This window comes from Lethenteron reissneri, chromosome 32, assembly GCF_015708825.2.
Source record: "Lethenteron reissneri isolate LAM-NWPU_2019-01 chromosome 32, ASM1570882v1, whole genome shotgun sequence".
NCBI lineage: Eukaryota > Metazoa > Chordata > Hyperoartia > Petromyzontiformes > Petromyzontidae > Lethenteron > Lethenteron reissneri.
Window position 1 is genome coordinate 5,921,193 of NC_083810.1, and position 24,257 is coordinate 5,945,449.

Here is a 24,257-nt window from a genome sequence, read left to right on the forward strand (position 1 = left end):
CCCCCCCCCCCCCCCGGCACGACCACCACGTGGCTCGCAGGCGGCGCGTCGACAGCGCCCGACGGCGCGCCGAGCGCCCAACCGCGTCCCCGCGTAGGCAGCCCGGAGATTAATCCATGTCGACTTCACATCCACCGTCCCCCACTTCATATTCTTCTGACATTTTAATAATCGCATCATCGCCACTCATCATCATCATCCAAGGTGAATCCGCTGCTGGATGAATGCCTGAAATCTCAGATCCTCCAAACCCACCACCTCTTTACCTACGGATGTTTTTTTCAAGACAACGCACACACGTTACTGCTGGGGGATTGGGAGCCCGTGGCTGGTGTTCACACGTTTCAAATCACGTATTGGTTTGGTTCCGATGTGTTACGTCCATCGATGGTTAATTACACAAAGTAAACAATCTCATGGACGAAGCTCCGTGCTCCCGTGGCACAGTCCAGGACACACAGAGCCCAGGAGGGCGGTAGCTACGAGGTAAGAGCCGCTCGCCAGAGTTTGCGGATGGATCACCGTTCTTTCTCGAATCGCCGTTCATATCAGCTCGCCGTGGGCCGGCGCACCTCTCTCTCGCTCTCTTTCTCCTGCCCACCCCCCCCATCCTTACCACACGCCGCCAATCCCCCACGACGTGCCCCCACCCCCCGCCCCCCCCGGGGAGGCCCCCCCATCTCACCGGGAAGCAGTGACTCAGCCGGCCCGAGCGCTCGTCCTCGCAGACGCTCGTGACTAATGCGGCGGCGCGGCGCGGGGGGCCCGCGGCGAGCGGGGGCTGAACCCTGGCGCGGCGCCGTGGGTAAAAGCAGCTTAACGCAATTACACGGCGAGGGGGGGCAAGGGGCACGGGGATTGGGGGGGGGGCGCGGTAATGGGATCCGAGTTGGTCTCTTCCCACCAGCACCCCGCCCCCCTTGTCGGGCCTCGCAGGGGTTTCACGACGACCCCCCCCCCCGCCCCCCTCCCAACTATCGTGGGGGGGCGGGCAGAGAGCGAGGTGCAAGTAACGCTCGTGCGATTCTGTGGGAGTCTAACCGAGTGTGTGTGTTCCTGTGTGTGGGGAACGGTGGTGTAGCGGTTAGCGTGCTGCGCTGCGAACCCGGCGACCCGAGTTCGATTCCCGCTCACGGCCAACACCGGTGGCGATTATCTGAACCGGTCGTGGGCCTCCCCTAGGTCGACTCAGCCTCAAATGAGTACTTGGTGTGGTGTGTAAACATCGCCACTGGGGAGACGAAGGCGGCCGGGCGTGGTGCTGGCTACCCACCCCCTCATATGCCATGCCAGCCTGCATAGGCACCCACTAATAGCACTTGCCCCAGCAGACTGTTAAGGCTATACGGGGTATTGTCGTCTTTGTGTTTGCAGAGAGTGTGTGGCCGATGACGGATGAATGCCCATGTGTGCGCACGCTTCTCTCACCAGGAAACTCCCAAACGCCGAGTTGAAAATCGCCGCAGCCTGCGGAGAGAAGGAGCGGGGAATGAGCACGGGCAGCGAGGCCATCAACACGCACGGCAGCACCAGCAGCAACAAGTCGCGACCGCTCGTTAGCGGGCACCTCGCACCCCCACGGCAACCTCGGACCTTCGACGGTGGCACCAAGCTCGGCCCGAGCCATCAGGGAGTACTCTTAAGGGTCAAACCAAGACCAGGCCCCCACACAGTCTGAGCAGCTATTATTTATATTATTATGCTTATGGCAGGACAGAGTCATTTTCGGGAGGGCCCTGCCAAGTTTTCGCTAGAGGGGCGGTGTTGCTGCTGCTGGTGCTGCTGCGTGATCCCAAATCAGTGATTGCCAGGTGATGTGTTGGTACTGGGATACCGGTTACACTGCGTGGGCTTGTGTTTGTTTAGCTATGGGAAGAAACCCGAGAACCCGGAGGAAACGCGTGCAGGACGGGGGGAGAAGGACAGCATACAAACTCCAACACAGGCGCCCGCACTGGGACCGAACTCCTCGATTCAGACCACCCTGGCCGCCGGCTCCATCGCTCGCGGCTGCCAATCGTCGTGGGAGGCGGGGCGTGAAGGGATCGGACACGGGTGCGCGGCGAGGAGATGAACGACGCGCGGGCGCCTTCACACTCGCTCGCATTGCACGGGCGGCTGAGTGCCGGTGGCCGTTTGCGCGCCGTAATTTGCAGGGCGTCAGCGGCAATTAGCGGGGAGCGGGCGCGACGCGCGCTCCCAAACGCATTAACCCTCTCTCCGCCGGCGATCGCGAACGTGGCGGGTCGCCGCGTTCGCGTCGTGCTCCCCCGCCGCCACCTCCGCCAGACGATCGCGGGTGCCACGCGGCGCCGGCTCGGAGCGGCGGCGTCGTCGCTGACCCCGGGCGGACTGCTCGCGCGCCGCCACGCGGGGTTAAGTTCGCGTGGCGGGGAGCGCGGCGGGCGAGGGGATTAAGCGGGTGCCGCCCCGCGTGGGCCCCGACACTGATGGATGGTGCTCCCTGGCACCGGGCCCCGGGCAGCCGCAGAACGTCACCGGCAGAGTCTCGCTCTGCCAGCACGAGCCCGGCGCAGGACCGGTGGCCCAGGTCTCCGCGCTTCACGAGCAACGAAGACCCTTCGGTTCCTACTGCTCCACAGCCACTCGACCCCCCTCTTGGAGTTGGGGGTGGTTTGTGCTCGTTGGTGTCGTTCCGCTCGTTATTACCAAGGTCATCGATTCTAATTCTTCTGGTTTACTCCCGTGAGCGATAAATCGCATGCAAAATAACGACAGAACAATCGATGATGGTTTAGTGGGGCGAGGAAAACGTCCACACGTGGGGCCTGGTGCCACACACTCACCTCATTGCCCCCCACGGCCTTGGTGAGGATGACAGCGGAGGAGACCGGCGGGGGCATACAGGCCACCACCTGCAACCTGTCACACGCGCACACACACACACATACATCAACACATACAAAGATAAAAAGACAAAGACTGGCCTCACCAGTCTGTTGGGGCACCTGTGAAGGCTGGCACGGCACACGAGGGGTTGGCTGGCCAACACCACGGTCGGCTGCCTTTGCCTCCCCAGTGGCGATGTTTACACACCGCACCAGGTTACTCATTTGAGGCCAGGTACTCAGGGAAGCCCAGGACCGGTTCAGATAATCGTCACTGGTGTTGTCCATGAACGGGAATGTAACTCGGGTCGCCGGGTTCGTAGCGCAGCGCGTTAACCCGCTACACTACATGAAAAGACAAACGTAAACACACACGTGCACAAAGACATTCATGCCGTGCGGTGGCGTAGCGCGTGGTGTGCACTCCCATGCAGTGCGCGTGACAGTGTGGCGCAGTGTCGTAAACCAAAGCGTGGCCCAGCGGGGTGTCGTACAAGGGAGGGAGGGGGGCATTGTGTCAAGTAGTGTGGCACGGTGCAGTGTGGCATGGTGTAGTGCAGTGTACCGGTCTAGTATATATGACCGCGTTATTATTAATGTTGTCATTATTTCGATTTAAAGCTTTCGTGACTGCAGGGATTCATCTTCTTGGTTCTTTCGGTAAAGTCACGTAGAATGGAAACAATAAAAATAATAAAATAAAACATAATAAAATAATTCTCACGACGTTTCGGCCACAACGCAAGCAGCCGTCATAAGGTGAAGACCAGGTCAGACAGACCTGGTCTTCACCTGTGGCCGAAACGTCGTGAGAATTATTTTATTATGTTTTATTTTATTATTATATTGTTTCCATTCTACGTGACTTTACCGAAAGAACCAAGAAGTTGTCATTATTATTATTATCCTGGTGTACCCACCGAGTATCAAGACTCACATTCGGGAGGGCCCTGCCGAGTTTTCGCAGCAAGCGGCGATGTCGCGAATGCGTGCGATCTCAATCGAGTCGCTTGCAGGTAATTGTTCAGCAGCTGGGACGTTGTGTGGCCAATACCAGCTCCACCACTGTGTGTGTGTTAGAGCTTTGAGAGGAAACAGGACAACCCGGAGGGAACCCCATGCACAACAACAGGGGGAGAACGCACAAACTCCACAGGGAGAGGCACCCGGGTCGGGATTCGAACCCACGGGGCTTCTTGCCGCTAGGGGCGAGTGTGGCGAGTGCGGCGCCGGGCGCGGTGCGGGGTAAGGCGCGTTGGTGTCTCGCGCACCCTTGCAGCAGCCACGGGTTGAGTCCCGTGAGCGCCAGCAGCCGCAGCAGCAGCCACACGGCGAGCGGGAAGAAGCCGAGCGTGAAGCCCTGCACCAGCATGTGCAGCCGCACGTGCAGCAGGGCGCTCGTCAGCTCCTGCGCCCAGCGCCACACACACACAGCATCGCTAGCGGTAACGTCTCACACACACACACAGAACCGTCACACGCACATAGTACCGTCACACACACACACGCAGTACCGTCACACCCACAACGTCCCAAACACGCAGTACAGTGACGCACACGCAGTTCCATCACACACGTACCGTCTCACACACAACCTCGTTGCCAGCACCGTCAAATACACACACACAGCACCGTCACACACACACAGCACCGTCTCACACACGCAGAGGTCACACACACACAGTACCGTCAGACACACACAGTACCGTCAGACACACACAGTACCGTCAGACACACGCAGTTCCATCTGACACGTACCATCACACACACACAGCACCATCTCACACACACACACAGTACCGTCAGACACACGCAGTTCCATCTGACACGTACCGTCACACACAAACATAAGCTCGTTACCAGCACCGTCACACACACACAGCGTGAGAGCCGGTGGCCCTGTCGCCAGGGAGAGCCTGCGCCCCAGGGGGGAGACGCGGCAAGGAGACGCCGCCAGCCCCCCACCACCCTCCTCGCCGTACCTCCGTCTTGAGCGAGAGGCCGCTGTTGAAGAAGATGGCCGAGACGGCGACGTAGGTGATGGTCACCTCCGGCTTCAGGGGCCCTGGGAACGAGCATGGGTGCCAGTGTCACGGCAGCGGCACGCGCGGTGCACGCGGCACGGGAAGAGCGGCAGGGGCAGCACGAGCGGTGTGTGCGGCATGGGCAGCAAAGCGCGAGTTGAAAAGGCCCGGTTGCAAATAATTAAATGGTGGACCCCCCCCCCGCCCGTGGACTCCCCCCCCCCCCCCCCCGGGGATTCCCCCCCCCCCCCCGGGGACCCCCCCTCCGTGGACCCCCCCCCCGGGAACCCCCCCATCCGCTTGATATCCCAGGTCCCGGGTGATAGCCTAGCGGTGGTGCGTTCGCCGCTTGTTGCAAAGGTTCACGGTTCCATTCCAGCGGCCGTCCCGGTAAATACTGCGCTGTGTGCATCAACCCTAAAAGAAATCCACTACGCGTCGCCTGCTTCACGGTGGGCGCGAGAGACCCCGTGACGCCAGTCGCAAGAGGAGGCCACCGCGTGCCAGCGCCTGGGTCCGAATCTGCCAAAATTCCAAAATTAATGCCGCAAATCACTCGACTGGGATTCGAGCCAGTAATCATCGCCTCCCCCCTACTGGCAGACGAATTCCCTCGGCCACTCGAGCCGAGGAAACTCATCCCCGAGTTTATCGCCTGCTTACAACAGTGTCATCTGAAACTTGTGGACCGGTGGTTTTAAGGACGATTCATACCCATAGAACGATCGTCAATAGTTTGTTGTTGTTAAATACCGGCCATCACATCGGCAACAGCAGCCACGACCTATCCACTGCTGCATGGAATCCTCCCTCGACATCTCTCACGGTGCTGGGACGCAGCGACGATGCCCGTCACCAAAGCGAGCGCTCCGTCACCCCCCCCCCTCCATGGGGCTTCGCCCTCCGTCATTAGTCTCGACCACCCGAGACCCGAGACATCAATCCTCTCGTTGTCTTGTCGTTGTCTGTCTGCTTGTAGGTGCCGCACAGGCGGCCGTGCAGACCCCCCCCCCCCCCACAGCGCGCACGCGTCGTGACACACGCGGGGGTCGGTGGGTGGGTGGGGTGGGGGCTGCGAGGCGCGACACGTGGAGGCGGACACCGGGCGCGTCAGGGGGTGCCACGTGTCGCGCTCCACTCCGTACACCCCCCTCCCAAACTCCACTCCGGACCCCCCCCAACTCCACTCCGTACACCCCCTCCCACCCAACTCCACTCCGGACCCCCCCCAACTCCACTCCGTACACCCCCTCCCACCCAACTCCACTCCGGACCCCCCCCCCCAACTCCACTCCGGACCCCCCCCATCGAACTCCACTCCCGGTCTTCCCACCGACCCCGCGGCACCTGCTGTGGTGGGACCCGCGCGGACCCCGTTCCCAAGGGGTCACGCTGACCCCCCCCCCCCCCCCCCGCGTCAGACCCCCTCCCTCGTCAGACCCCCCCCACCCCCATCAGACCCCCACCCCCATCAGACCCCCCCCACACCACTCACCGCCCTTGACGCCGATGCTGGGTTCCATCCGCGCCAGGCCGATGGCCGCGACGATGCCGATGAGGAACCATTCCTTGCGCAGCTTGTCCAGCAAGCCCATGGCGGCCTCACCCCCCTCGCCCCCCTGCCCCCTGCGGGCCCCCTCGCCCCCCTCACCCCCTGCCCCCCCTCACCCCCTGCCCCCTGCGGGGTCGCCTTTACCCCTTGCGAGCCCCCCCCCCTCCCCCCGGTGCTGGGGGCACCCTCCCCCCACAGATCCCGCCGCTCTCTCCGCTCTGTCGCCGCTGGGACGACTCGACTCGGTCCGCGTGCCGCGAGCGACTTCGGGGCGACTTCGAGTCGCCTCGAGTCGACCGCGAGAGTCGTCCACGTGGCGGGGGACGTCTCGCACCGTTACGAAGCCGCCTCCTCCTCGTGCGTGCTGATCACGCCGCTGACATCTCTCACTCCGCCTCGTCGCGGTGGTTGTTGTTGTTGTTGGAGGTTGTTGGTGGTGGTTGTTGTTGATGGTGGTTGTTGTTGAAGGTTGTTGTTGTTGTTGGTGGTTGTTGTTGGTGGTAGTGGTGGTTGTTGAAGGTTGTTGGTGGTTGTTGTTGTTTCTTGGTGGTGGTTGTTGAAGGTTGTTGGTGGTTGTTGTTGTTTCTTGGTGGTGGTGGTGGTTGTTGTTGCAATCGGAGTCCAACCCGAGCATCCACCGCTCCGAGTCCCCGGGCCTCTTCCGGTGTCTCGCGCCGGTTCAAAGGGCGTGGCCGCGTGACGTCACCAAACGGTGGGCGGGGCCTCCTGGACACGTGGTCGCTTCGGACATGGCGGCGCCCAGCGGCGGCGGCGGGACACGTGGATTACTGGAACCGCCGGCTGCGTCTGGCACCGCGTGTGCCCGGGGCGTGTCGCTTTCGTTCACGCTGCCCGTGTCGTGCCACGTCTGCCTCAACAGGGTAAACGCCGAAGGCTGCGGGGAGAGCGGTCCACCTCCCACCACTCATGTCGCCCGCACACTCAGGCACCGTCACAGTTCCTATGGTTGCTTTTTCATTGCTTTCATGGCTTTATTTTGGTGATTTCGAAAAGTGTATTGGTTTAGCCAGGTTTGTTTGTTGTAGTACAGAGTTAGACTGATGGCCTTAATCTAAGCTGTCTTGTGGTTGTTGTTGTTTGACTTGCATCCCACTGAGATTTTTGCACACAGCGTTGGTGTACGGTGTTTTTTCTGCAATATTTTTGCTGTCTTTTCTTGAATTTTCTGTTTGCACTTAGTCACATATTCACTTTAAGATGTTTTTGTTCATGTTTTTTGTTTGTTGCGGTTGCACCCGATTCAAGAGCTGAATGGCTCACATGGCTATACCTAATAATTGAACTTGAACTCATCAACAATCTTGCTCGTTGCTGCACGACACTCGCCGCTTGCCGCCACCGCATCAACTCCTCGCCACCAGCGCTCGTCAGTCCCCCCCCCCCCCGAGCGCGAATTCTCACTCCGCAATCTCTCCAACACACACTACGAATCAATCTCCGAATCAATCGCAGCAATTACTCGTACGGCAAACCCCCTTCACTACGCACAGTCCTCACCCATCGTTCTCATCGCTCGTGAAACTCCGCAACCTCTTCGTCACGCATTATCTTCGTCAAACTCCACGACGATTGTTAATAACTCATTCTCCATCGCTGATCTATATACACCACTCATCATCATCTCTTTTCAAACGAAACTCATTCCGAACCATCCGTCTCCACTCGTCAAAATCCACTCACTCATCAATCTCCACTCACTCATCAGTCTCCACACAATCATGGAACTCCTTCCTAGCAATCATCAAACTAAACTTCTGCTGTCATCCCGCGACACTCACCTGGCATGTTAAAGGTTTAAGGGGTGGAGCAGTGGTTAATTCACTGCGCTCTGAAACCCACAAACTGAGCTTAATTCTCGGCCACGGATAACTTCCGTGGCGAGTATTATCTGAACCGGTCCTGGGCCCCCACTCACCAATCCACACTGCGGCTGCGTGGTGAAGTATGGTCAAACGGTTTGTGTTGCCGTGCAGCACGACACGGAGAGAACCACAGCAAAACCCTCACCTCTCGCAAAGGCCTGGCAGGAGCAGCAGTGCGATTAACAGCGGTAATAGATGCCGGCAGTTCTCCAGAATTGATTCAAGGCGTGCTCGTGTTGAACCAATGCTGCTGAAATGACGCACTGCCAGAAGGCCGTGTGGCTGATGGAATGTGAACAATTGTACTTGGATCTATATTTTATGTTGAGGGACGGTGATGAGAAAGTCTCGATTGTGCCTCATCGATGCAAAGGTTCCCCACCCCGACCGTGCAGAGAGAAGAAGTCTCCCTGGATATTTGTCACGCTCCTGCCAGCATCTTGGCCGCGCGAATCGGGCGGTGTTCCTGACCCTCTCCTCTCCCCGACTCCGCAGGTTCAGGAGCCCATGTGCTGCCCGAACCTGCACGTGTTCTGCGCCGCGTGCATCGAACTGTGGCTGCGCACGAGCCCCCACTGCCCCGTGTGCCGCTGCCCGGTGACCGCCGAGAAGCCGTGCGCACGCCTCATCGGTGAGCGCTGCGGCCGGGGGGCAACCCCACGGCGTGGGATAAGACGACGACTCAACCCTCAACCCTGCTCCACCTCAACCCTGCTCCACCTCAACCCTAGCCCCCAAATTGCTCCACCTCAACCCTGCTCCACCTTAACCCTAGCCCCTAACCTGCTCCACCTCAACCCTGCTCCACCTCAACCCTAGCCCCTACCCTGCTCCACCTTAACCCTAGCCCCTAACCTGCTCCACATCAACCCTAGCCCCTAACCTTCTCCACCTCAACCCTGCTCCACCTTAACCCTAGCCCCTAACCTGCTCCACCTCAACCCTGCTCCACCTTAACCCTAGCCCCTAACCTGCTCCACCTCAACCCTGCTCCACCTCAACCCTAGCCCCTACCCTGCTCCACCTCAACCCTGCTCCACCTTAACCCTAGCCCGTAACCTGCTCCACCTCAACCCTGCTCTACCTCAACCCTAGCCCCTAGCCTGCTCCATCTCAACCCTAGCCCCTAAGCTGCTCCATCTCAACCCTAGCCCCTAGCCTGCTCCACCTCAACCCTGCTCCACCTCAACCCTAGCCCCTAACCTGCTCCATCTCAACCCTAGCCCCTAACCTGCTCCATCTCAACCCTAGCCCCTCGCCTGCTCCATATCAACTCTAGCCCCTCGCCTGCTCCATATCAACTCTAGCCCCTAGCCTGCTCCATCTCAACCCTCGCCCCTGACCTGCTCCATCTCAACCCTAGCCCCTAACCTGCTCCATCTCAACCCTAGCCCCTCGCCTGCTCCATCTCAACCCTAGCCCCTAACCTGCTCCATCTCAACCCTAGCCCCTCGCCTGCTCCATCTCAACCCTAGCCCCTAACCTGCTCCATCTCAACCCTAGCCCCTAACCTGCTCCATCTCAACCCTAGCCCCTAACCTGCTCCATCTCAACCCTAGCCCCTAACCTGCTCCATCTCAACCCTAGCCCCTAGCCTGCTCCACCTCAACCCTAGCCCCTAACCTGCTCCATCTCAACCCTAGCCCCTAGCCTGCTCCATCTCAACCCTAGCCCCTAACCTGCTCCATCTCAACCCTAGCCCCTAACCCTGCACTGCCTCCCTCCCCCTCCCCGCCCAGGTGGGGGCGACGTCCCGCACGCTCCTGGGAGCCCCACACAGCGGAGGCGGTTGAGATCGGCGCGGCTGGAGGTGCTGCGGAGAGAGTACGAGGTGCGTCGAGATGCGGAGGTCGAGAGCTCCTGCGTGGAGGCCGGGGAGCGAGCCGGTGAACGGCTTCAGCGGTGGACTCGTGACGGATATCTTTAACGATCGCTCGGTCGTGTAGACGCGGCGTCACGGACACGCCGTCACGGACACGCCGTCACGGACACGCCGTCACGGACAGACCGTCACGGACACACCGTCACGGACACACCGTCACGGACACACCGTCACGGACACACCGTCACGGAAACACCGTCACAGACACACCGTCACGGAAACACCGTCACAGACACACCGTCACGGAAACGCCGTCACGGACACGCCGTCACGGAAACACCGTCACGGACACGCCGTCACGGACACACCGTCACGGACAGACCGTCACGGACACACCGTCACGGACACACCGTCACGGAAACACCGTCACAGACACACCGTCACGGAAACACCGTCACAGACACACCGTCACGGAAACACCGTCACGGACACGCCGTCACGGAAACACCGTCACGGACACGCCGTCACGGAAACACCGTCACGGACACGCCGTCACGGAAACACCGTCACAGACACACCGTCACGGAAACACCGTCACGGACACGCCGTCACGGAAACACCGTCACGGACACGTCGTCACGGACTTGCCGTCATGGACACACCGTCACGGAAACACCGTCACAGACACAGCGTGTCGCGGATACACCGTCACAGACACACCGTGTCGCGGATACACAGTCACAGACACACCGTGACGGACACTCTGCGCCCGACGCACCAGGTCACGTTGCTACCTCGCCCTCACCCCCGTGTCCCCTTCACTCCCAGGAGGAGGCGGAGACGCTGGCGGTGGAGGTGGAGCGGCTGCAGGGAGAGAACAACGCTCTCTGGGCCCAGCTGCGTGCGAATCCGGGCGAGCCCGCGGGGTCGGAGGTCGACGGCCGGCCCGCGGGGTCGGAGGTCGACCCGGCGGTGCTACTCGCGCTCTCGGGGAAGCTGAAGGCGGCGCGCGATGAGCTCCGAGCGACGAGAAACGAGATGAGCAGGGAGCGCGAGGTGAGGGCAACTCGGCGGTCTGCTACCGTCACGTGACGGTCCGCTTTGGCATCTGCGGTGACAAGCTCGGGGGTTACGCATCACCGTCAGTGGGGGGGTGGGGTGGCACGTGCCCCCCCAATGATCCGACTCGAAATCCCTAATTTCGATTGGATCATTGGGGTTTATTGGTAATAAATCAGCATTCTGTGTAGCATATTATCACGTGCCAGGGACTCTATGAGATGATAGGACAATAGTCTGAGTCCATAATTGAGTCCATAAGTAACGGCAAAGCGGTTATAAGTGACTCACATAATTGTGCGCAGTTGCGTATACAGAGTCCTCGACTTCCCTGAAGACATTCACCTTCAGCGAGCGCGATGCCGATCACACAACGCGGTTCGAATTCGACCCTCGATCGATGGCTGCGCCATCGCTGCACACGCGTCGAATAAAAAGCAAGGGACAAATCCTTACTCATTAATAACTCCCAAAAAAGTGTATTGCTGGAAGGGTTGCCCCCCCCTACCTGAAAATTCTGGCTCCGCCATTGCGCATCCCCCGCTCCGGGAGATCAAGATGCTCCGGTCCGTTGCACGCAGATCCACTCCGGGTTACACATCTCTCCGCTCTGGGAGAGGGCGACGACGCCGCTAATGAACCCCTCTCACCCCTTGGCGGATGCCCCGAAGCGAGCGCCGAGTGTGGGAATTCACTGCGACGCGGTGGGGTGGGGGGGTTCGTGGTGGAGGGCGGCACAGGGGATCAGATGCACTCACAAATTACCTTGATCACCGGGAGCTGCTGTGATGGGAGGGGGTGGAGGGGGTTGGAGAGCCGTCATTGCCCTCCATCAGCCTCTTCGGTCGATTACGCGCACGCGTCTCTACTGCCATCCTCTCACCAGCGGCTCACACCTGTGGCTCCCTCACCTGTTGCTCCCTCACCTCTCACACTCCGCATGAGAGCATGCGTGCGTTTCCAGGCACCCGTGTGTGTGTGCGTGCGTGCACGCGCGTGCATGTGACAGCCTCTGCGTGCGTGTGCCCCGTGCCGTGCTAGGTGCACGCGCAGCTGCGGGAGGAGAACGTCGACCTGCAGCGCGAGAACCAGAGCCTGCGCATGGAGATCGACAGCCGCTCCCCGCACAGGTCGCGACCCCAGCGCCGCGTCGAGCCACGACGGCCTCCTGCTGCACAAACGAGCCGTGCACGGGGCATCGGGACTCGTCGGCCCCCGCCGAACCAGGGGTGGAAATTCGGCGTTCCTGTGGTGGTGGCGAGTCTCTCCAGAGGATGGCCACTGTTGACTTGACCACAAAGTGGCACGCACCACGTGGGCCCTGGAGCGATGATGTGGATGAGGGGGGCCGGACCGTGCGCGGGAGACGGCACCCAGGATTCCGCAGCCCGGTGTCGTGGACCGTGAGTGTGGCGGCGACGCAGTTATTCTGACTCCCTGAGACCTGAAGACGCCGCTCGGTTAGACGGCGTTCATCTCACCGCGGGCCGATACCACCCGGAGCCAAAATTTTATTTGCTCGGCCGTGTCGGCCGGTGGAGGGTCTTGACGACACAAATTTGGCCCAGATCGTTAGGTGGCTGAATCAAAAACTCGATTGCGAATCGAGGGCATCTCTGGCGGTGCCGTCTTCGGAGCGACGGCTCTGTGCCCGGCACGGAGTCCTCGCTGCGTGCCACGCCGGGGTGCCTCCCCACGCTCAATGCGCCGTCCCTCTCTCTCCCTCTCTCCCTGCAACTTCTCTAACTTGGTTTCTCTCTCTCTCCGCGTCCCCACGCAAGGTTCGGCCGCGCCACCGTCGCCGCGCTGCAGGCCAAGCTGGAGCAGCAGCGGCGTGAACTCGGCCGCCTGGGCAAGGCCCTGGAGCGCAGCGACCGCTACACCGACGAGCTGGAAGCCCGGCTCGCTGGGGTCGCGGGGGCCGCTGGGGTCGCGGGGGTCGCGGGGGCCGCTGGGGTCGCGGGGGTCGCTGGGGTCGCGGGGGTCGTGGGGGATCCCCGGGAGGGGCGCGAGGAAACCGCCGCCGGCCCTCCGTGGCGGGGGGCGCCCGGCGGTGGCACGGTGCGTAGGCTCGCGTTCGACGTCGCCGCCACCGCCGTCACCTCGCCGCCACCGCCACCGGTGGAGAGTGGCGCACTGCAGGGGGGGGGCGGGGGTGCGGGGGGGCCGATCCTGTCCGTGGGGGTGCCCCCCCCGCCCGAGCCGTGTCACGGCCCCCCCCAGGGCGACAGAGAAGAAGGGGGTGGTGGGGGCGCGCCGGGCTCCCCGCTGCCGCCGAAGCGAACGAGAGCCGAGGACTGACGGAGAGGGCGCGGGGGGAGCTCACGCAAAGACAAAGGCACCCCATGTAGCCTCCACAGCAAGGGCCGTTAGCGAGCACCTATTAAGGGCGGCACTACGGGGAGGTGTGGCCCTCGCCAGCCCGTCAGCCTTTGTCTTCCCAGTGCTGAGGTTTCCGCGCAGCGCCAGTTCCTCGTTTGTTGACCGTGGCCGAGAATCGAACTTGACTCTCCGGGTTCGTAGTGCGTTGCGCGAACCACTGCGCCTTCGCTCTTCGTTCACCTCGAGAAAGACATCGACACACACTCTCACGTTCACACACACACACGATATACTGTATTGTGAATAACGGTTACATTTAGTGGTGATGTAGATATGTTACTGGGATGATGTGGGTAGTGATGTTGACATGGTGATGTTGATGGTGATGTTGCTCTGGTGATGTAGCAATTTTTCCTATGGTGATGTTGGTGGCAGTGTTGCTACGTTGATCTTGCCATGCCGATTTGGCTATCGTGATGTTGGTTGCGATGTTGCTGTGGTGATGTCATAGTGATGTTGCCGTGGTGATGTTGCCGTGGCGATGTTGCCGTGGCGATGTTGCCGTGGCGATGGTCCTCTCACGTGGCCGGTGCCGCCGCGCTGTCTCACGTGACCGAGGGGTCAAGCAGGCAGCAGTGCACCACCTTGTAGCGGAGACGCCGCGGGGGAGAGAGGTCGCGGCCTGCTGAGAGCGCGTGGTGGCGGAGAGAGCGTGGCGCGTCGATGGAAACCGCGTTATCAGAGCTGGAGTTTTGCCAAATAAAATGAGGAACCGAGTCTAATGTGCCGGGGTTTCTGTGCGGAGCCATTAGTGACCGGGCTAACACCATCACTGGCTCGCTGCACTCGAGAAGGCAATTTCCTCGCGACTCGGGGCCCGTGCGAGTCTGTGGGTCTCTATGAGAGAGTGTTTCTCCGTAAGTCTGTGTGCGTCTGTTTAACACGTCGGCTTTCGCGACCGCAATAAAGGTTTTGGGTTTTTGCAAGTCTCGGTTTTTATGGTCGTGTTTGTGTAGGTCTCTGTGAGTCTGTTTAAGTCTATGGGTCTCTGTGCGAGTCTGTAATTCTATGGGCTTCTATGTGAGGTCTCTGTTTAGGTCTATGGGCCTCTGTGCGAGTCTGTAATTCTATGGGCTTCTATGTGAGTGTTTAGGTCTATGCGTCTCTGTGCGAGTCTGTAATTCTATGGGCTTCTATGTGAGTCTCTGTTTAGGTCTATGGGCCTGTGTGCGAGTCTAATTCTATGGGCTTCTATGTGAGTCTCTGTTAAGGTCTATGGGCCTCTGTGCGAGTCTCTGTGAGAACCGATCGGTCTGTGAGTCGTTGGGGATCAGACCATCACGTGGCCCTCTCGCGAACTCGCTGGCGGTGGGAATCTCGAACTCCAGGAACCCGGCGATCCCAACCCGGCTTCTGTCACGGCCTTCGCTCTGTTCCCCTCGCCTCAATCCCCCTCCTGCAATACTTCCCCATGCTCAGCCGCGAAGATCACCCCCCCCCCCCCCACTGCCTCCATCTCTCCTCCTGAACGCATCCATTCCCTCCATCATCCCACCCCTCCTTCCATCCATCGCCTCCACCCCTTGATCCATCCTATAACCACGAATCCCAAATCCTCCATCTCTGCACCCCCCCTTTCATCCCTCGTCCCCCGTCCTTGCATCATCAAATCCACCCGTCTCGCTCGCTCCTCCACCTCTGCATTCATCCCCTCCTGTTCCCAGCTCCGCGTCTCCTCCCTCTGCTCCCCGCGCTCCCTGCCCCGTCTCGCGAGACTTGGCCCCCAGTCAGGTGAGATTTGGGGGGGGGGGGGTGATGATTTGTGGGGGGTGAGGGGGGATGCAGGGGAGGGGCTGGCTCCGCGCTCCCAGCCCGCGAGCCTCTCGTCCTCGCCACTCTGCGCGATGCTGTCCATGAGCGCGGTGTCCGCTAAGCAGGGCGGCTTCAGCCTGCAGGGCGCCCTGCCTGCGGGGAGCGACGCCCTGCGCCGCGCCTGCATCGCTCACAGCGCCGTACGTGAGCCCGGCGCATGCACGCGCTCACTCACCCACTCACCCACTCGCGTCTCACTCACCCATTCACTCACCCACCCACGTCTCACTCACTCACTCCCGTTTCACTCACTCATCCACACACCCACTCACTCCCGTCTCATTCACCCACTCACTCACTCGCGTCTCACTCACCCACTCACCCACTCACTCACTCACCCACTTACCCACTCACTCACCCATTCACCCACTCACCCACTCCCGTCTCACTCACTCACCCCCGTCTCACTCACTCACTCCCATCTCACTCACTCACTCACTCCCGTCTCACTCACTCACTCACTCCCATCTCACTCACCCACTCACTCACTCCCGTCTCACTCACTCACTCCCGTCTCACTCACCCACTCACTCCCGTCTCACTCACTCACCCACTCACCCCCGTCTCACTCACTCACTCACTCCCGTCTCACTCACCCACTCACTCACTCACTCACTCCCATCTCACTCACCCACTCACTCACTCACTCCCGTCTCACTCACTCACTCCCGTCTCACTCACCCACTCACTCCCGTCTCACTCACTCACCCACTCACCCCCGTCTCACTCACTCACTCCCGTCTCACTCACCCACTCACTCCCGTCTCACTCACTCACCCACTCACCCACTCACTCACTCCTGTCTCACTCACTCACCCACTCACTCCTGTCTCACTCACTCACTCACTCCCGTCTCACTCACTCACTCCCGTTTCACTCACTCACCCACTCACTCACTCACCCACTCACTCACTCCCGTCTCACTCACCCACCCACTCACCCACCCACTCACCCACTCACGCACTCCCGTCTCACTCACTCACCCACTCACCCACTCACTCACCCACTCCCTCACTCCTGTCTCACTCACTCCCGTCTCACTCACTCACTCCCGTCTCACTCACTCACTCACCCACTCACTCACCCACTCACTCACCCACTCCCGTCTCACTCACTCACCCACTCCAGTCTCACTCACTCACTCACTCTCGTCTCACCCACTCACTCACTCACTCACCCACTCCCGTCTCACTCACTCACTCCCGTCTCACTCACTCACTCACCCACTCACTCACCCACTCCCGTCTCACTCACTCACCCACTCCCGTCTCACTCACTCACTCACTCTCGTCTCACCCACTCACTCACCACTCACTCACTCCCGTCTCACTCACTCACTCACTCCCGTCTCAGTCACTCACTCACCCACTCACTCACCCACTCCCGTCTCACTCACTCACCCACTCCCGTCTCACCCACTCACTCACTCACTCACCCACTCCCGTCTCACTCACTCACTCCCGTCTCACTCACTCACTCACCCACTCACTCGCTCACTCACTCCCGTCTCACTCACTCACTCTCGTCTCACTCACTCACTCACCACTCACTCACTCACTCCCGTCTCATTCACTCACTCACCACTCACTCGCTCACTCACTCCCGTCTCACTCACTCACTCTCGTCTCACTCACTCACTCACCACTCACTCACTCACTCACCCACTCACTCACTCCCGTCTCACTCACTCACCCCACTCACTCACTCCCGTCTCACTCACTCACTCACTCCCGTCTCACTCACTCACTCCCGTCTCATTCACTCACTCACCACTCACTCGCTCACTCACTCCCGTCTCACTCACTCACTCTCGTCTCACTCACTCACTCACCACTCACTCACTCACTCACCCACTCACTCACTCCCGTCTCACTCACTCACCCACTCACTCACTCCCGTCTCACTCACTCACTCACTCCCGTCTCACTCACTCACTCCCGTCTCATTCACTCACTCACCACTCACTCGCTCACTCACTCCCGTCTCACTCACTCACTCTCGTCTCACTCACTCACTCACCACTCACTCACTCACTCACCCACTCACTCACTCCCGTCTCACTCACTCATTCACCCACTCACTCACTCCCGTCTCACTCACTCACTCACTCCCGTCTCACTCACTCACTCCTGTCCCACACACTGGCCAACACTCATCTCACGGCATTTCCAACAACACGCGCACACACACACATCCTCACACACACAGACTCACACACACACACAAACTCTCACACACAGACTTTCACACACACAAACTTTCACACACACACAGACTCTCACACATACAGACTCACACACACACAGACTCTCACACACACAGACTCACACACACAGATTCACACACACAGAGACTCACACACACACAGACTCTCACTCACACACACACACACAGACTCACGCACACAGACTCACACACAGACTCACACACACAGACTCACACACACACAGACTCTCACACACACAGACTCACACACAGACACACACACAGACTCACACACACACAGACTCACACACACAGAGACTCACACACAAAGACTCTCACACACACAGACTCACACACACAGACTTACACACACACAGACTCACACCCACACAGACTCACAGACTCACACACACACAGACTCTCACTCACACACACAGACTCACACACACACAGACTTACACACACACAGACTCACACCCACACATACTCACAGACCCACAGACTCACACACACCCAGACTTTCACTCACACACACAGACTCACACACACAGACTCACACACACAGACTCACACACACACAGACTCGCACTCACACACACAGACTCACACAGACACAGACTCTCACTCACACACACAGACTCTCACTCACACACACAGACTCACACACACAGACTCACACACACACACAGACTCTCACACACACAGACTCACACACACACACATACTCACACACACACAGACTCTCTCACACACACACAGACTCTCACACACACCCAGACTCAGACACACACAGACACCCACACACACACACTCACACACACACACACTCCCACACACACAGACTCACCCACACACAGACACTCACACACACACACTCACACTCTTACAGACTCTCACACACACAGACTCACACACACACAGACTCACACACACACAGACTCTCACACACACACACTCTTACAGACTCTCACGCACGCCCCTGCGTGCATGCTCGCACACTCGTGCAGATTCGCGCAGAATCCCCACGCACCACGCTCTAGCACGGGCACTCTCGCGCAGCGTACACGTCACGTACACGCGCGCACGGCCACTCTCTCTCACACACACACTCACTTAGAAACACACACACTCACACGCACCCTCACGAAGGAGCGCACACACACACACACTTACGCACACTCACGCAGTAACAGACGGACACGTACACTCACGCACACGCACTCTCACTCACGCACACGCACACGTACACTCACTCACACGCACACTCACGTGCACGCAAGCACTCGACAACCCAAATACGAAAGTGATGTATGCAATCACGCACATACGACACAAGTACAAAGACAAAGATCCCCCGTATAGCCTTAACAGACTGTAAGTGCTGTTAGCGAGCACCTATGAAGGCGGGAACGGTACACGAGGGGGTGGATGGCCAACACCACGCCCGACCGCCTTTGTCTCCCCAGTGGCGATGTTTACACACCGCACCGGGTACTCATTTCAGGCTGAGTCGACCTAGGGGAGGCCCAGGACCGGTTCAGATAATCGTCACTGGCGGTAAAATTTCGATTTAAAGCTTTCGTGACTGCAGGGATTCATCTTCTTGGTTCTTTCGGTAAAGTCACGTAGAAGGGAAATAATAAAATAATAAATATAAAACACGGTGTTGGCCGTGAGCGGGAATCGAACTCGGCTCCGGGTTTGTAGCGCAGTGCGCTAATCGCTACACACCCGCTTCCCACGACACAAGTACACACACGTACACACACGTACACACACAGCACACACGACACAAGTACACACACGTACACACACACAGCACACACGACACAAGTACAAAGACAAAGATCCCCCGTATAGCCTTAACAGAAGTACACACACGTACACACACACACAGCACACACGACACAAGTACACACACGTACACATACACAGCACACACGACACAAGTACACACACACACAGCACACGCGACACAAGTACACACACGTACACACACAGCACACACGACACAAGTACACACACGTACACACACACAGCACACGCGACACAAGTACACACACGTACACACACACACAGCACACACGACACAAGTACACACACGTACACACACACAGCACACACGACACAAGTACACACACGTACACACACAGCACACACGACACAAGTACACACACGTACACACACAGCACACACGACACAACTACACACACGTACACACACACACACAGCACACACGACACAAGTACACACACGTACACACACACACAGCACACACGACACAAGTACACACACGTACACACACACAGCACACACGACAAAAGTACACACACGTACACACACACACACAGCACACACGACACAAGTACACACACGTACACACACACACAGCACACACGACACAAGTACACACACGTACACACACACAGCACACACGACACAAGTACACACACGTACACACACACACAGCACACACGACACAAGTACACACACGTACACACACGTACACACAGCACACACGACACAAGTACACACACGTACACACACACAGCACACACGACACAAGTACACACACGTACACACACAGCACACACGACACAAGTACACACACGACACAAGTACACACACGTACACACACACACAGCACACACGACACTTTAGAAGAACACACACAGCACACACGACACAAGTACACACACGTACACACACAGCACACACGATACAAGTACACACACAGCACACACACACACACAGCACACACGACACAAGTACACACACGTACACACACACAGCACACACAACACAAGTACACACACGTACACACACACAGCACACACGACACAAGTACACACACGTACACACACACCCAGCACACACCACACAAGTACACACACGACACAAGTACACACACGTACACACACACAGCACACACGACACAAGTACACACACGTACACACACAGCACACACGACACAAGTACACACACGACACAAGTACACACACGTACACACACACACAGCACACACGACACAAGTACACACGACACAAGTACACACACGTACACACACAGCACACACGATACAAGTACACACACAGCACACACACACACAGCACACACGACACAAGTACACACACGTACACACACACAGCACACACAACACAAGTACACACACGTACACACACACAGCACACACGACACAAGTACACACACGTACACACACACACAGCACACACGACACAAGTACACACACGACACAAGTACACACACGTACACACACACAGCACACACGACACAAGTACACACACAGGTACACAGACGTACACACACACACACAGCACACACGACACAAGTACACACACGTACACACACACAGCACACACGACACAAGTACACACACAGCACACACACAGCACACACACGACACAAGTACACACACGTACACACACACAGCACACACGACACAAGTACACACACAGGTGTTCACTCTCGTGCAACGCAACCACGCTTCGGAAAGTACGCAAAAGGGCACTCACACGTGTACTCACACTCACACGTGTACTCACACTCGTGCTCACACTCGCACGCGTACTCACACACGTACTCGCACGTGTACTCACACTCGCACGTGTACTCACACACACGTACTCACACACACGTACTCACACTCACACGTGTACTCACACGTGCTCACACTCACACGTGTACTCACACTCACACGTGTGTACAACAGGATGCCCTCGTGTAGCCTTAACAGACTGTTGGGACAAGCGCTATTAGCGAGCACCTCTGAAACGCCGGCACGGCACACGGGTGGCCAGTGCCACGCGCGACCGCCTTTGTCTCTCGAGTGGCGACGTGAAGGCATCGCACCTGGCCGAGTCGACCCATGGACCGGTCGAGTCGACCCATGGACCGGTCTAGTCGACCCAGGGACCGGTCGAGTCGACCCAGGGACCGGTTCAGACAATCGTCGCCGCTGTTGGTAGCCGTGAGCGGAAATGGAACTCGGGACGCCGGGATCGTAGCGCGGTGCGCTCACGGACCCACCACCGCTCCCCCAGACATCCACACAGGCGCGGCGCACGCACATAGAGACAAAGATACCCCCCTCCGACCCCCCAATATATATTTTTTAAAAGACTGAGCAAGTGTTAGGGAGCACCTATTAAGGCCAGAACGGCGCACAAGGATGTGGTGTTGACGAGAACGAGGCCCGGCCACATTTGTCTCCGCAGTGCTGATATTTACGCACAACAGCTGGTGTTCATTTTAAGGCCGAGCCGACCTAGGGGAGACCCAAGAACGGTTCACATATTCGCCACTGTTATTGGTCGCGAGCGAGAATCGAACTCAAGTCGCCGTGATCGTAGCGCAGTGCACTAATCACTGCGCCGCCGTTCCCCACACGCACGTGTAGACACACACACACACGTGTAGACACACACACACAGTGTAGACACACACACACAGTGTAGACACACACACACACCTGTAGACACACACACACACCTGTAGACACACACACAGTGTAGACACACACACAGTGTAGACACACACACACCTGTAGACACACACACACAGTGTAGACACACACACAGTGTAGACACACACACGTGTAGACACACACACGTGTAGACACATACACACACCTGTAGACACACGCACATACACACGTGTAGACTCACGCACACACACACACCTGTAGACACACACACCTGTAGACACACGCACATACACACGTGTAGACTCACGCACACACACACACCTGTAGACACACACACCTGTAGACACACGCACATACACACGTGTAGACTCACGCACACACACACACCTGTAGACACACACACCTGTAGACACACGCACACACACACGTGTAGACTCACGCACACACACACACGTGTAGACTCACGCACACACGCACACGTGTAGATGCACGCGCGCACGCACGCGCGCTAATGTTGTTTCCGTGTTGGCGGCGGTCGCGGACACGCGCGTTCGAGTCCCGCGTGGCCTCGCTCCAATTTTCATGAGAAGGAGGAGGAGGAGGTGGAGAAGGAGGAGGAGGAGGAGGTGGAGGAGAGGAGGAGGCGAGGAGGAGGAGGCCTCTTCCTCTCCGCGTGTCGGAGTGGCGCGGAGCGGGCAGGGCGCCGCCACTCCACCCAATTCCCCGCAGAGTCGAGCGCGGCTGTTTATTTGCAGCTCCAGGGCGAGATCCTGGCTGGCCTGGAGGGAAACGCGCTTCTCGCAGCCGCCGACTCAGCAGCAGCAGCCGCGGTCGGCAAGAGGCAGCAGCAGCAGCACCCGCATCATCATCATCAGCATCATCATCAGCACCATCAGCAGCAGCAGCATCATCATCAGCAGCAACACCATCACCACCTGCTCCCCGCCTTCAAGGGCGACTCCGCCGCAGCCGCCGCCGCGTTCAGCGCCGCCGTGATGAACACCGCGGTGCCGTGCTCCGCCTCCTCCTCCTCCGCGCACGGCTCCGTGCTGGGCTCGCACCACCACCACCATCACCACCACCACCACGGCCACCAGGCCCTGGACGGGGACCTCCTGGACCACCTCCCGCACGGACTCTCCTCTCTCTCCGGCGGCATCGGAGGTGCCGACTCGGCTGCGGCCGCCGCCGCCGCTGCGGCCGCAGCTGCAGCGGCCGCAGCGGCGGCGGCGGCGCACATCCCCGGGATGGGCCACATGCACCCGGCGGCCATGGGACTGGGGGTCCCGCACGGGATGGGCCCCCACCACGGGGGCATGGGGGGAGGCATGGGCGACATCGACACGGACCCGCGCGAGCTGGAGGCGTTCGCGGAGCGCTTCAAGCAGCGGCGCATCAAGCTAGGCGTGACGCAGGCCGACGTGGGCTCGGCGCTGGGCAACCTCAAGATCCCGGGCGTGGGCTCGTTGAGCCAGAGCACCATCTGTCGCTTCGAGTCGCTCACGCTGTCGCACAACAACATGATCGCGCTCAAGCCCATCCTGCAGGCGTGGCTCGAGGAGGCCGAGAAGGCGGCGCGCGGCCGTCAGCTCAAGCCTGAGCTGTTCAGCGGCAGCGGCGGCGGCGAGCGGAGGCGCAAGCGCACGGCCATCGCGGGGCCCGAGCGACGCTCCCTGGAGGCCTACTTCGCCGTGCAGCCGCGGCCCTCGTCCGAGAAGATCGCGGCCATCGCCGAGAAGCTGGACCTCAAGAAGAACGTGGTGCGCGTGTGGTTCTGCAACCAGAGACAGAAGCAGAAGCGAATGAAGTTCGCCGCGTCGCACTGAGTGGGCGCCGTGCCCTGGGGGCAGGGGGGGCGGTGGCGGCGGCGCCCCGGGGGCTTCGCCCACGTTGACATTTGGTGATGATGGCACAAGGTAACCCGACTCCCTCCACCGCGCTCCCACGGCGACTCCCGTCGTCGCACGGCGAGAGAGGCTCGCGGCGCGGGGTTGGAGGGACGGCGCGAGAAGGGCGGCGCTGGTCGATGGCGAGTGGAGTTGATGCAGGTGGTGACCGTGGTGGTGGTGACCGTGGTGGTGGTGGTGATTTGCCGAGTTTATGTTGGTGGTGGTGGTGGTTGCGGTTAAGAGGATTGTGGAGGTATTGGTGAGTGATTAAGTTCATGGATGTGACATTGATGGTGGTGGTGGTGGTGTTCATAGTCGCGGTCGTGATTCCATCGT

At 59.2% G+C, this 24,257-nt stretch overlaps 3 protein-coding genes across 3 annotated transcripts in view; 2 read left to right on the plus strand and 1 right to left on the minus strand.

Annotated features, from left to right (window-relative positions):
* Positions 1-6,508, minus strand: part of LOC133350134 (sodium/bile acid cotransporter 7-like) — a 21,268-nt gene extending 14,760 nt beyond the window's left edge. Inside the window, exons 1-6 of the mRNA XM_061564161.1 lie at positions 6,369-6,508; positions 4,832-4,914; positions 4,121-4,257; positions 2,808-2,883; positions 1,373-1,467; positions 700-815 (exon numbers count right to left, since the gene is read on the minus strand). Coding sequence (XP_061420145.1) covers positions 700-815; positions 1,373-1,467; positions 2,808-2,883; positions 4,121-4,257; positions 4,832-4,914; positions 6,369-6,468 — 607 coding nt within the window. The 5' untranslated portion in view covers positions 6,469-6,508. The remainder of the gene's footprint in view (positions 1-699; positions 816-1,372; positions 1,468-2,807; positions 2,884-4,120; positions 4,258-4,831; positions 4,915-6,368) is intronic.
* Positions 6,509-7,035: 527 nt separating this feature from the next.
* LOC133349938 (ORC ubiquitin ligase 1-like) lies at positions 7,036-14,497 on the plus strand. The gene is made up of 6 exons (XM_061563828.1): positions 7,036-7,306; positions 8,804-8,939; positions 10,048-10,139; positions 10,959-11,186; positions 12,231-12,319; positions 12,971-14,497. The coding sequence occupies exons 1-6, from the start codon at positions 7,175-7,177 to the stop codon at positions 13,488-13,490; spliced, it is 1,197 nt and encodes a 398-aa protein (XP_061419812.1). The 5' UTR covers positions 7,036-7,174; the 3' UTR covers positions 13,491-14,497.
* A 918-nt stretch (positions 14,498-15,415) lies between these two features.
* LOC133350112 (POU domain, class 4, transcription factor 2-like) lies at positions 15,416-24,056 on the plus strand. The gene is made up of 2 exons (XM_061564138.1): positions 15,416-15,523; positions 22,788-24,056. Exons 1-2 carry the CDS (start codon positions 15,416-15,418, stop codon positions 23,856-23,858), a joined length of 1,179 nt encoding a protein of 392 aa, XP_061420122.1. The 3' UTR covers positions 23,859-24,056.
* The last annotated feature ends 201 nt before the right edge of the window (positions 24,057-24,257 follow it).